General features: G+C 44.1%; 1 protein-coding gene across 6 annotated transcripts in view; it reads left to right on the forward strand.

The window, feature by feature from the left end:
* The window catches only part of LOC119174040 (intermembrane lipid transfer protein VPS13A), a 1,344,268-nt gene that overhangs the window by 1,226,905 nt on the left and 104,585 nt on the right, over positions 1-12,778 (forward strand). For all 6 annotated transcript variants that reach the window (XM_075894208.1, XM_075894209.1, XM_075894213.1 and 3 more), the window contains 3 exons: positions 1,524-1,719; positions 7,603-7,678; positions 7,739-7,818. In XM_075894208.1, the coding sequence (XP_075750323.1) occupies positions 1,524-1,719; positions 7,603-7,678; positions 7,739-7,818 (352 nt within the window). The remainder of the gene's footprint in view (positions 1-1,523; positions 1,720-7,602; positions 7,679-7,738; positions 7,819-12,778) is intronic.

Consider the following 12,778-nt stretch of genomic DNA (forward strand, 5'->3'; position numbering starts at 1 on the left):
TTGGCAAACACTCTATGTTGTTTCGCAGCTAATACTAACACAACCAATGCTTTCAAAGCGAGAAAAGCCTCGACTGAACAGTCTGAATTGCTGGAGTTGTCAAACACTTTGCACAGTTGGTAGTTTGTGATGTCGTTTATACATCACAAAAAGACAGACTCCAGCAGATGCCATTATGGTATGTTCTCGCTGCTAATAACCAAAGTGGTTTCGACAGCCTTTTACACATGAAAAGAAAATGCACTGTTTCCTCAATCTCCTCTACGGACGCCCAGCTGATGTGTCGAACAAGGGTGCACTCCCTGTGATTCAGTAGTTCCACAGGGGTGTCTACGAAGGCAGGCATTTGTTGAGCAGCATCACCTCGAACCCAAGCCGATGGGGGAGTCTCGAGCCGCTCCCACACCTAGCTGTGTGTGCTTCAGCAGGAGAGGGGAAAAAAAAGAAGTGGGAGAAACAGCCTAACTTTACACTTCGTTCTGGTTCAGCACTGCTAGTGCACTGCTGGCTTTTATTCAATTGCATGGACACTCTCAGCTGGATTCTGCCGCCGTCTTCAGCGTCGATGTCGACCATAGTGACCACCGTCATTCACCGTATATGTATACATATCTATATCTATGAAAATGCAAGAAAAAAAATAATCCAGAAAAAAGCTTCTGAGCATGGAATCGAACATCCGACATCTTGCTTCTGAGTGCGGGGCGTTAGCCACTGAATCACGAGGAGTACCTTTTTCAACATTGTAATGGCAAGCTATTTATAACTACCACTCACAGCTGCCAATAACGATCTCGGGTGCCTATCGTGTCTTCAGCATTACCAGCGAGATTGCACAATCAGCGCGTGTCGCCATATCACAACGAGGCGGCGATGCGCCCTGATCCATTCATCTCCTACGCGTGATCTTTCACGCGTAATTTGCCCCGCAGAGGGGGGTGGGTAGACTCTCACGCGTGCACATGCTTTTGTCGTGGTGGCGAGAATCGTATTCCTCAGCTTTCATCGTAATGATTCTGTTGTAGTTATCGAGTGCACAATGGTCACTGCACTCGATGCATAGTTTGCAAAATGGGCACGCTTTTCAGACACAGCAAAGTAACAACTGAGTCATTTTTGCATTCATCTGTACCTATGAGTATGTTTTATGTGTAATTTGTGCGTGAGCAACACGGGGCACGTTTCGATCTGCTTGCAATTCTTCATGCGACATTCCAATTTCTTGCTATCGCATTGATTGCTTCATCTTTGCAGCAAAGCTGTGACTTCATTTTTTTTATTCTATTTCTACTTTTATTTTTATTTTTAGTGTCTGGCCATACAGGTACATTTTGGATATACTCTGTTTTATTCAGAATTGATTGAAGAATAGATATGCTGCATAATTCCATTACATCATAAGATTTATATGCAGTATAGCTTTTTTTTACTCTGGGGTCTACATTCTGTCATGAAAAGAACTCCGCTTGGCCAGAGCATGCAGTTATATATCCTGTTTGTAGTAATGTTTGCCCGACCTTCAGGTTGGCCTTCTTCGAGCAGAAAGGTCGGCTTGTGTCACCAGCAAAGCTGCTGAAGGACATCAGGGCACACTATGCCTTGCAAGTCGTGCAGCAGTGTTACGTCCTCATCCTGGGCATGGATGTGCTGGGCAACCCTTACACTGTCATCAGGGACTTCACCAAGGGCTGCGGAGACTTCTTCTACCAACCCTCCCTGGTCAGTACTGTTCTCTGCTCTGGGAAAGTTATGCTCCATGATTGGCACAGTATTAGTAGTTTTCTTTGTAAAACAGCCTTTTTTTTTTTACTGTTGGAATAACTGATAGTGCCCCAACATTTATTAGGCATCGCTTTACTTTAGCCACATGACATCATAACCATAAAATTTTGAGGAAGCACCCCCTTCCCCTTGGTGAAAGATAATCGGGCAAGGTTTGAACTGTGGGCCTTTGCTGACTTGGGGACCAAAACTCGGGATGGCAGCAGAAGAGCCTTGAAGAAAAATCGACACCTTTGTAGAAGAAAGGTAGCCCTGTCGTGGAAAAGATGGAAAGTAAGGCGGCTTCATTGCTCAGAGCACCATTGCAATGTATTCATTGTTCGCCGTTTCAAGTCAGTCAAGTCTGACATGTGCTAGTTCTATCATTGTCTTTTTCTTCTAATAATTTAACATAATCCGAGGCCTGAAGTGGCAAGATTTAAAGGCTGCTGTTCTTGTGCAGGCCTGAACAACTGAGAGCCATAGGGTATCCTTACTTTACTTGAACAAACTATGCCATCTTTACTTGGAATGCATTCGCTTACTACACCAGTTTTCCAGGACAGTCTAGAAGTATTGTCCTCGGAAATAATCACCATGTCCCTTTTCTTTATGCTGTTATTTTTAGATGTTCTTTCTGAGTGAACACTTCAGAGGTTGAGAAGATATTCACAAAGCCATCACTTCCACAGTTTTGCCATTACTAGCTGCATGTTCATTTTCCCCATTCACCTGAAGTGTTAGGTTCTGACAAGAGACGGCTGCCTAACAAAAAAAAATGATGCTAGGTCAAGATTTATGGTTATAGGTTATTTATAGTTATAGATTTATGGTTATATTTATAGGTTACTATTTATAGGGAGAGAGTAAACATAAGATATTGGTCTGGAGTTCACAACAGCTTCAGTTTTTGTTGGAAAAGTGCTCAATTGCTGTGAGTCAACAGACGCCTTGCCCAATGACTTGCAAAGACACATCTTGATAATACACACTAACTGCTTCAAAAAGCCACCTCACCGAGCAGCTTTGTCGGCAATAAATTTTCACGTTATGCTGTGGTTGGACCTCTGCCGGCTCACTTCATCCTTCCTGTATAACCGCTGCATGCAAGGTAATTCATGTGCAGTTTTAAATGTAACAGCGTTGTCGGAGTAGACTGTTCGTGGTATACCACATCTTGCACAGATTCTTTTGAATGCCATGAAGAAAGTGTTTGCACCAAGTCCAACAACATACTCAAGATGAATGGCTCCTGCTACTCCGCATGTGAACAATGCAATGTACACTTAACACCCTCGAAATCTTTCAGGAACACTGGCCCTGCAAAGTCAAAACCCTCAATTTTGAAAGGGCGCAAATTGCACATATCATTACTGAGAAGCGGGGCTACTGTTGCACTTGCAGCCTTCATTCTAAAATGCACACAAATCACACATTTTCGGAGAACTTTCTTCACTGCTTGTCGCACTCTGGGCACCCAGAACCGAGCACGCAGCTCCGTTGTAGTAACGCTGATACTACCACAGAGCACAATTCTATGCGCTTAAAGAAGGATGAGGCACACCAGCAATAGCACCGGCACCATCTCATATGTGACATCAATGTTTTGAATTCGAGTTTGAATCCTTTTGATGCCCTTTACATCGAAGAAGGTATTGGGGTGTTTTATTGGCAACGTCTTGTCGGGGTCTTTTCCAACTTCAAGTTGGGCTCTCTCCTTATCCTAGGTTTCTGTCTGTGATTGCCTGAATCAGATGTTCACCGCTTCTTGAAGTTCAGTAGCTCTAAGTCCTCCTTTTTTATGAGACTCTGGTGATCAACAGTTGCACATGAAGTGTTTTACCCATGCTTTGACTTTTGTGCTCTGCAACCAAAAACTGTATCTGCTGACATCGAACAGTGGTTAAGTTGTCACAATAGTACTGGGACTCTTCTCTTTAACTGTGACGCAGCTCATTTGTCTACAAGTCCAGAATCTTGTCTGTCAAGGGTCACGGGCGAACTATCTGGGGTGCGTAGAAGCCAGCTGGGTGGTTTTCACCACAGCTAGCCATTGCAAAGACCTGTCGTTGAAAGTCTACTCCTCAGCAGATCACCTAAGTTTTGTGTTCTCAGACAGTGATGCCTCTGGTCTGGATCAGTTGTGTGACGTATCTTGTTAACTTTGTTAAAAACAAATTGCTTCCACTTGGTTGCTGAGATTTGTATCCAACAAAGCGTCACAGTTTAGTCTGTCCATGTGTAGTCTTTAAATGTCCAGTTCTTTGATTTCAACACTTTTCTCAAGAGTTTCAAGACTCTAGAATCCAGAACAGTGGCTATTAGTTTCAAATGTGGTAACGTGATTTGTTTGATTGGAGAAACTTTGCACCTCGAGAAGAGGAGGTGGACGTTGTGGGAATCGAGGCTAGCCCGCCACCTTGGCACGGGCTTTGCCACCTCTTTCTGCATTCTCATGTCCTGACATGACTCCTCTCCTTCGCGGTCTGCCACGCTGGGGGAGCGGGGAGTGACGTTTAACCCCTCTAACCCAGTAGCAAATGGCGACGGTGGCGCCACACGCTAAGTCTCTTGGGACGTTTCGCACATGCACGTCGGGAGTTGGAGAGAGAACCTCACCAGGACGAGATTGGGTAAGCTTGCATTTTTTTCCGTTCGTCGGCTCTCTTTGTTCGGGACTCGTTCGGACTTTGCCATTGGCACCTTGGGCCCACGGCGAACGCTTAGCTTTTGACGCCCCCTTTTTCGAACGCTAGGTCGAAGAGCAGTGCAGCGTCCGAGTGTGTGGTTATACTACACTCAGCCGTACCTCTCAGAAGCCAACGCGAGCAGAGTTTGGCCCTCACTGAATTTGAAAAATGAAAAAAAGCCCTGAATTTAAAAAATGAATTTTCAAGGCCCTTGAAAGCCTTGGAATTTTTTTCATCATTGAAAATGCTTAAATTTTCTGAGCAGTGCACTTGCATATCATCATTGCGACCTCCTAAATGTGGTAGATTGGTGTGTCGGCCCGTCAAACTCTCGATTTCCAAAGCAGTAATGGGGTGCGAAAGACATGGTCCTACTTTGCAAATATGCATGTGAAAAAACAAGTTTGTTTCGTGGCAAGGGCAAAACATTGAATGCAATGACAAGCATTTATAGTATCACACAAATAAGAGCAAGCAACTCGATCGATACATGCACAAAGTACGCTCAAGCACAAAGTACGCACGAAAATAATGCGCACAGGATGAGTGCTGATGAACAATGGCCACAGCTTGATACTTTAAGCTTGCTGCATGAACACCAAAGAAGATGCTGGAAAAGAAGACTCGTGCATCTACAAGATGAGTGTACTTCTTAGTGCTCGAGCGGCGCGCTGCAAAAATGTGCACAAGCCAAGGCTTTTATGGGGTGGTGCTATAGAATTTTAAGGCTATAGCAAGCATCGTGTAGGTTTCCTCTGTATGCAAGGACACTGCACACGATTGGTTAGACTAGGAAAGCGTTCGTGGCTATAGGAAAGCGACCTATAGCCACGAAAGTTATAGTGACGCCACTTCAGATCTGTAGTAAGTTGAGGGACTTCCGCCATGTATGCACCGGCAAAGCATCGTGGTTGCTGCATTTGTTTTGCAGATGCTTGTGTGGCACATGTGTTCAGAAGCAGACAACGCTCAGCATGATTCCTGTCAAGTTTTGTGTGATCACAACCTTCACTACTTCATCCCTGCCCAACGTGCCCACAAACCGAAACTTAAAATGCTCCACATCAATGAAGTGATATTAAATTATTTAGTCAGAAAAAAGTAATTGTGGTGCATCTGTTGTGCTTGTTGGAGCCTTAAGAAACGCTTGCAGCAAAGAACGCGCATGCCACAAGTATTGTGGCACAACCTCTTTAGGGCCTGACCACGCATACGTGTTGAAGCCCGTCGGCGCGTAACTTTTTGATGTGGCCATTGCGTAAAACGAAGCACAGCACCATTTCCGGTGTGGCACATGCCACGTCGAAAAGCCACGCATTGAAATGGTGCAACGCTAATGTGGGGTCAGGCCTTTACAGGTTGGCAATTTTCTTGGTGGTCATGGCCGCCTACTAATCACGCGCCATATTGCGAATTAAGCGTGGTCGAGGGCTTTACAGGTGCCGGCTTAAGTGGATAACGAAAAATTATTTCGTGCTACTGATGTGCCACTGACTTGAAAATGACCAGTCATTGCATATAAGAGTAATTATTGTATTAGACGCTGCACAAAAACATAGTGTGTATTTAATACGGTGTGTGCACTGCGGTGACATTGAAATGTTTTCTCACTTGCACAGAATGCCAGAACCACACCCATGCTCAAGCACTCAACGTAGAAGTAGCATGAGTGCGTACATAAAAATAAGGTCCAGCACATGCTGAAGAGGGACTGAACTGACCAAAGTCGTCAGTCAGCATCTGTCATGCTGTCTTCTCGCGATGTCACCGCCGCTGCGGGGTCTGAAAAAGCCAAACAGACCTGCGGCGAAGGTGCGATCTGTGCTCTCATTGCTTTCCAGCCTTTCTAGCACTATACCTAATGCGTTCTTGATAGCTTCTAACATTTCCCTTTCAAACTACGCTTTTAAAAAATAAACAAAACAAACGTGTTTTGCATGTTTTTTGCGTGTGCGGTGAGTGAACCTGCAAAATAGGGAACCCGCAGCAAGCTTTCTTTGCAGATGACGTCGATGAAGTGCATACATCCTATACATTTTTTTTTAATCTAAAATGACATTATGCTGAATGTTTTTAATCTGTTTGTTGAGCTTCATAGAGCTCATAGTGGAGTAATATGGCAGCCTCTGTTGTAAGACTTTATTGTGAGTTGCGAGCTTTTTTTTACTGTTTAGTATTTGCAGAGTTATCCGGTCTAGTCATTATTAACAGCTTTAACACATATATTTATTCATCTCTATATAAGTGAGATAACAACTGCAATGAACGATCTTTGCAGATGCGAGTTCATCGCTATTTAGGAGGTTTGCTCACTCCCTGCACACGCAAAACACTTGCTCCACACAGTGTTTCTAAGATCCATATGATAACTTGGATGTCTAGAGGCCTGCAGAACACCTCCTGTGAGTCTAAGCCCGGGCAGGGAGACAGCACATACAAACCAACGTTTATAGAACCTGTTGGTACAAACAGACCTTCAAAATGGCACGGCGATGGTATTGCCCCCTTGCAGATCAACGCTTAGTGCAAATCCCCTGTATTAGAAAAATCTCAACCGCATTTGTAAATTTAATTGTGTTGTGACCTTGAGAAGTAATTATAATTGAGATATCCATTTCTTTATCGTAAGTGCATTAAAGTTGATCATTTTGCAAAATTGGAGTGGAAAAATTCCAACTTTGCATGCTGCATTGAGCCCTTGAAAAAATTGCAAAAGGTCCTAGAAAATCCTTGAATATTCTTGAATTTCCACTTTGGGAACTTTTACAAACTCTGTTGCATAAAATATCCACGTAGGTAGGTGCAAAAAGAGTTGCCATAGTAGTGCCAAAATGGTTTAGGTTGTAGGACAAATTATACTTGGAATAATTTAGTATGCGGAAAGCTTGCTATTCTTTCTGTAGCCGGTATAGACGCATGATCATATGGGCACATATGTGGCTCCAGTGACTTCAACATTGCTGCTGTTTTCTGTGGTTTCGTTTCAGCGACCTCAACTGCCGAAATGTTGAGACACATGAAAGACAAAGACAAAAAAAAAGAGAGACTATGGCAAAGCTTCTCACTTAAAGGGTAGAGAAAGGGGGCGAAAATCTTGGCTAATGAAAAGCATTGCTATGTATAGCTTCACCGTTTGAATACCTCCTTGCAGGGATCTGTTCAGAGCCCAGAAGAATTTGCTGAAGGTCTGTCACGAGGTGCACATAGCCTGATGGGCCATGTCATTGGTGAGTGACATGCATTGATGCCTCAACAATTTTTTTTTGATGTCACCTTTCTTTTCCCAGGAAACCCGGCTGCTGCCGTTGCTCAGATCACAGGATCTCTGGGGCAGGCTGTACTTTCCTTTGATGACCATTACCAGAATGTGAGAATTTTTTCAACTGGACCATAATTCTTGCTGGACACAGCCTCTTGACGAATTTTACAGTTAATGAGGGTGTCCTTATATGTGGCCTTTTTATTATTTGCATGGGATTACATCGGGCAAATATTTCGAACATTGAAGAACGCAAAAAGCGGTTAGCAATTTATCAATCCCTGCTACCATTTACAACAGATTCATATGCAAAATATCTGTGGTATTTACATCAATAAATGAGCAGTAATTAATTTAAACTTTATTTTTTCGCTGCATGTTTTGTCCGATCAAAGTCCATGCACTTGCTGAGCAGCTGCAATAAACATGTCCTAAATTTGGCAACTACCCTTTTTTTCCCAAAAAATTATTCCACTGAGAAAAGATGCAAAAGTCACTGTGTGCTGGTGAGTTAAATATGTGGACAAGGCAAAATCTCACAGCCTAAACAGGCTGCATGCATCATTATCTGCTGTGCCTAAAGCACCATTGAAATGTTATGGAGTAGGGAGGTCACTTAACGCTTTGAGGGTCGAACCTTTTGCGAAATGCAGTTCAAATATGTATAATTTTTGTATTGCTGAAATAAATTCAGACAGAGATTACCTTGATTTTTTTTTGCAGAATCATAAAGTAAAAAAAAGGATCACTAGTGTTGTTACGTTACGGTGTGGTGTACAATTGAACACGTATATATCGAACTCCAAAGGGATCGTGAATTAGTTCAATATATGAAAATTTTGATATAAAAAATTGAGGTTTGAGAGCTTATTCGTAGCAGATCATCACCTACAATAGGCACATACAAGAATGACAACTCATTCCGCACACACGCCACAACAGAATTACTTATTTGCATGAAAAAAATCGCTAATTTTAGCCTACTTTTTTGCTTTTGAAATGTTGAAAACACTATTCTCAAGGCTGTGCAAGTGCGACAGCCCGGTTCTCTCCATGTGGCCAATACAACGGTGAATGAGGCCGAAAGGTGCCACCACTTGAGCGGCGGAATACACACGTGTAGCCAGAGCCTCATTCGAACTATCCCCCTTGTCACATGAGCTGTCAGCCTGGACATTGCACTCTGCTTCCACGAAGCCGTCCGCAGACACCTTGTGTGGAACTGCTACCAGGAAGCGGGACGACAACTTACAAAACGCGTTGTCTATGAACTTGTCATCTTCACTGGTTTCCGCAAGTTCTGCCTTCTTAAAGCCTGCCTTGCGGAAGCAGTTGACCGCTGTGTCCATCTTCACGTCTCGCCACGCATTGAAGATCTCCGCGGGAGAAAACTTCACGATTTCCTGCCACTCCTTCTTCATCCGCTGCTGAATGTCCTGGCTGCTGACAGCTTCGCTTTCGCCAGATTTGGTTTCGCCAATCATGTTGTAGCGCTGCTTAAATTGGTGAAGACACCCGCTGTTGTCGGCAAATTTATTTCACCGAGTGCAGCGGCAAACCATTTGGCCTTGGCGATCAGCATCGGGCCATCCACCGGAAAGTTCTTCGCATGCACTTCTAAATACCAGGCATAGAGTGTTTTTACAGCAAAAGCTGTTATAAGATTACTTTTCGGGTCACATGCTGTCGTCCGCTGCCACCGCCGTCGGTGTTGGCAACCACATCGCGCGAAAATAGAAAAAAAACTTTCATCAATGACACAGTGGGGCTTGAACCTGGGTCTGCTGCGGGCCAGCCCAATATTCTTCTACTGAGTTACGCCGGTGCTTATAACTTGTTGTCAAACTTGCCTTAGGCAGGTGTGACCTAGCACCAATGGCACAGTGGGGCTCCTACCCAGGTCCACTGGGTGCCAGCCCAGTATTCTACCACTGAGATACACCGGTGCTCGTGACTTGTTAAACTTGCCTCAGGCAGGTTTGATGTCGGGAAAGCAATCGGGTCGATACGACTTACAACAGCGAAAGAACAAGCAGTCATCGCACAATGCGAATAGCGTCATCAGAGTGCCGTTTAATGCTCCAAATAATTAAAAAAAGCTTGTTCTTGTTTCCCTATTAACTGTAGCGCATACTCACTTCAGCCATAATTCCTCATCATCATCAGCCACTGCATGGACAATTGGCACAAAATTTCTTGCAAGTGTTTAGCGAATACCACGCTTCACCGAAGAATGACGAAAAATAGCATAGCGAATGCCGGCCTACTACTCAAAAGCTTGTTATTTTTGCCCTAGTGAGTACCAAGCAAGTGTGCTTGCAGTAGTTAACCAATGAGTGTTTTGAAAAGGCTCTGAAAGGCCGCTCTTCTAGCTTTCGCTGTAACTGTGCTGTGCCTACCGTGCAGGCCTGGCGGTTTTTTTTCTACATTCTCGTGGGCAGGAGCGCGAACATGACAGGCTCCCAACATTCGCTGCTCCGTCGCCTTTGCCTTGATTATCTGTCTTGGTTTTCAACAAGGTACTCAGATTGGTCCATGATATCCTGAAGTCATTTGTGACAGTCGAACAATTCTCGCCCACTTAATCGTGCTGAATAACCTTCAACTTCGTTGCCAAGTCAAGGGTCTTGCGCTGGCTATAGCTACACGAGAAGTCGACAATTTAAGAAGTCTGCAGCGGCTTTTTTTGGTGTTTCGCAGGGGCCGTGACTGCAGAAGCAACGAAGTGGCTGCGAGGTAATTTCCACCTGCGAGGGCAACAGCAAAAGGCGCGAGTTGTGGTGGGGTGATCAAAACTTGGAAACAGCAACAAAGAATAAAAAAAAAGGCGAAAGGAGGAGGACGTCCGCTCCTTCGTTTTTGCTCTCCAAGTCACCGGGTACGCGGAGAAAGCGTGAAATAGAGGAGAAATTTAAAAAAACGTTTCACAAGTCAGAGATTGTGCAGTCCAAGCGCTCTCGCCCTTACCTTTTTTCAAGTGTTTCAGTTTTTGGCGAAGGCGTGGTGCTGCATGGAGGTCGCCAGGTGCTTCTAATACCAAATAGCTCCTTCCAACTTGCACGCGGAGCAGCACTGCTGCGGAGATGAGGAGGGGGAGTGCTAAAGCGCACTTTTAGCACGGGCGGCATTCGATATATCCGAAAGAGGGTAAAAATATCGTTCGATATAAAGGTGCGAATTCCTATACTTCTACAAAAGAATTTCATGGGGATAACTTGCGAGTTTGATATACCCAAAAATTTGATATATGTGACTTCGATGTAATTGTGTTCGACTGTATTATTTTGACTTGTTCATTTTTAACTGTACATCATGAAGATAATACACTAGCCTCTTGAAAGAAAGCTGGCCCGGAAAAGCTATAATCACCAAAGTGCTGGCATCTAATTGCAACATTGTCCTTGTCACCATTACAATACTTTAAGAAAGTGCTAAATATTCCAGACTAATGGTTGTTACTTTTCATATTATAAATTATAAACAAGCATGCTCACAAATTATAAACAAACAGAAATTATGTGTTGTTTTTATCAACGACTTTTAGAGAAAATTTAATGGTCATTTATGCAATTTATTATGTTATTAACAGTGCATCGAAAAAAGCATTTGAAGTTTCTGGTACTAGACAACGGCAATATTTTCGTACCCCATCAATAATTGAAAGGGAGGGCGTAGCCGTGCAGCCGATTATGCCGACATGACCATGCATAGAGTGAATCGTAGTGCCTCATCATGCTTGTTTTTTGTTACCATGAGCCAGCACGTTGACTTTATGTGACAGTCTGTATTGCGAAGAGCCACGAAACAGAAAAAATTCCAAGGGTGACTGCAGCATGGCCTGGTGAGTGCAAGTAAGACTACTTGAAAGCTGAGTATCGTTCCATCATGGCAGCACTGGTGGGGTTATAGGTTGAAGAAGTCCGCCCTATGCACGGCTGGTGCAGAAGCCTAGCTGATGTTCAAGCCACACACAGTTGTACCACACACGATTAACGCCCTCTTCCCATAGCTTGAGTCATCGTAGCAGGGACAGGTTTGGGCAATAGAGTGGCTACTTGGGCTGGTTGTTGTTGCATTTTTGAAATAAATATACTTTTTTATGTGCAGAGAACATTTCAAAAAGAAGACAGATGAGAGATATCTGTTTTCTATCTGAAACGTTTCCTGTGCACTAAGAAAGTATTTTTCTTTCAAAAAAAGGTTCGGGCGAATAAGGCAACAGGCTAGTTCAACAAACAACAATTTATCGCTACAATGCGTAACTGTCACAAAAAGACTGTTCTATAAAGATAATAGAAGGTATGCTTACACCTTTAGTTGACCGCCTTAACTTGCAGGGTTTTCCGGAGGTCAGTTGTCCCTGTTCAGTCGCTAGTGCAAGAGTGTCTCTTCTTGTCTCTGCCCACTGGTTTTGCTCATTATCCTGTTTCCCTCTCCCAAGCGAGGGTTGCTTTTCCCACCGAGGTAGAGTAACTCGTTCCGCAAGCTGAGTTGAACAGCCCTCCGAAAGAGGCTTCATTGTCTCTATCTCGAAGGGACCACTGTGTCCGTGCCACTAAACTGCCGCAGAGCCGTAAAAGGAAAGAAAGCATGAGTGCGATTCCTTCCCCACATCCTCCTTCCGTTACTATTATTAATATTGTAAAGGGGGTTTATGGAAGCAACTGAGCAAGTGGGTGGTAGCTCGAAAGGAATGCAGGCGGACCCAGATGGCGGTGCTCGATCGCCGATCTCGTGCCTTTTTCTTGTGTTGATGATATTTGAGCCGATGTTATCAACGTCTTTCTTATTCACTATAATTACCCCTGGCAAAAAAGTTAAAGCTATCCTGGCAATCTAACACGTAGGGATAAGTGGGTCAAAGTAGGGCTTGAGACGGTTTACGTGAACAATATCCTGTCCACGCCGACGACGGTCACTCGGCGGCGTGAGGGGTTCAATGGCGTAGTTCACGTATGAGGTACGCTCGACTACACGGTAGGGACCATGATAATTAGAGAGTAGCTTGGGTGATACACCAGGGGCACAGGGCGGTACATGCAGCCATACAAGTGCTCCAGGAATGAAC

Source organism: Rhipicephalus microplus, chromosome 5, assembly GCF_043290135.1.
Source record: "Rhipicephalus microplus isolate Deutch F79 chromosome 5, USDA_Rmic, whole genome shotgun sequence".
Lineage (NCBI taxonomy): Eukaryota > Metazoa > Arthropoda > Arachnida > Ixodida > Ixodidae > Rhipicephalus > Rhipicephalus microplus.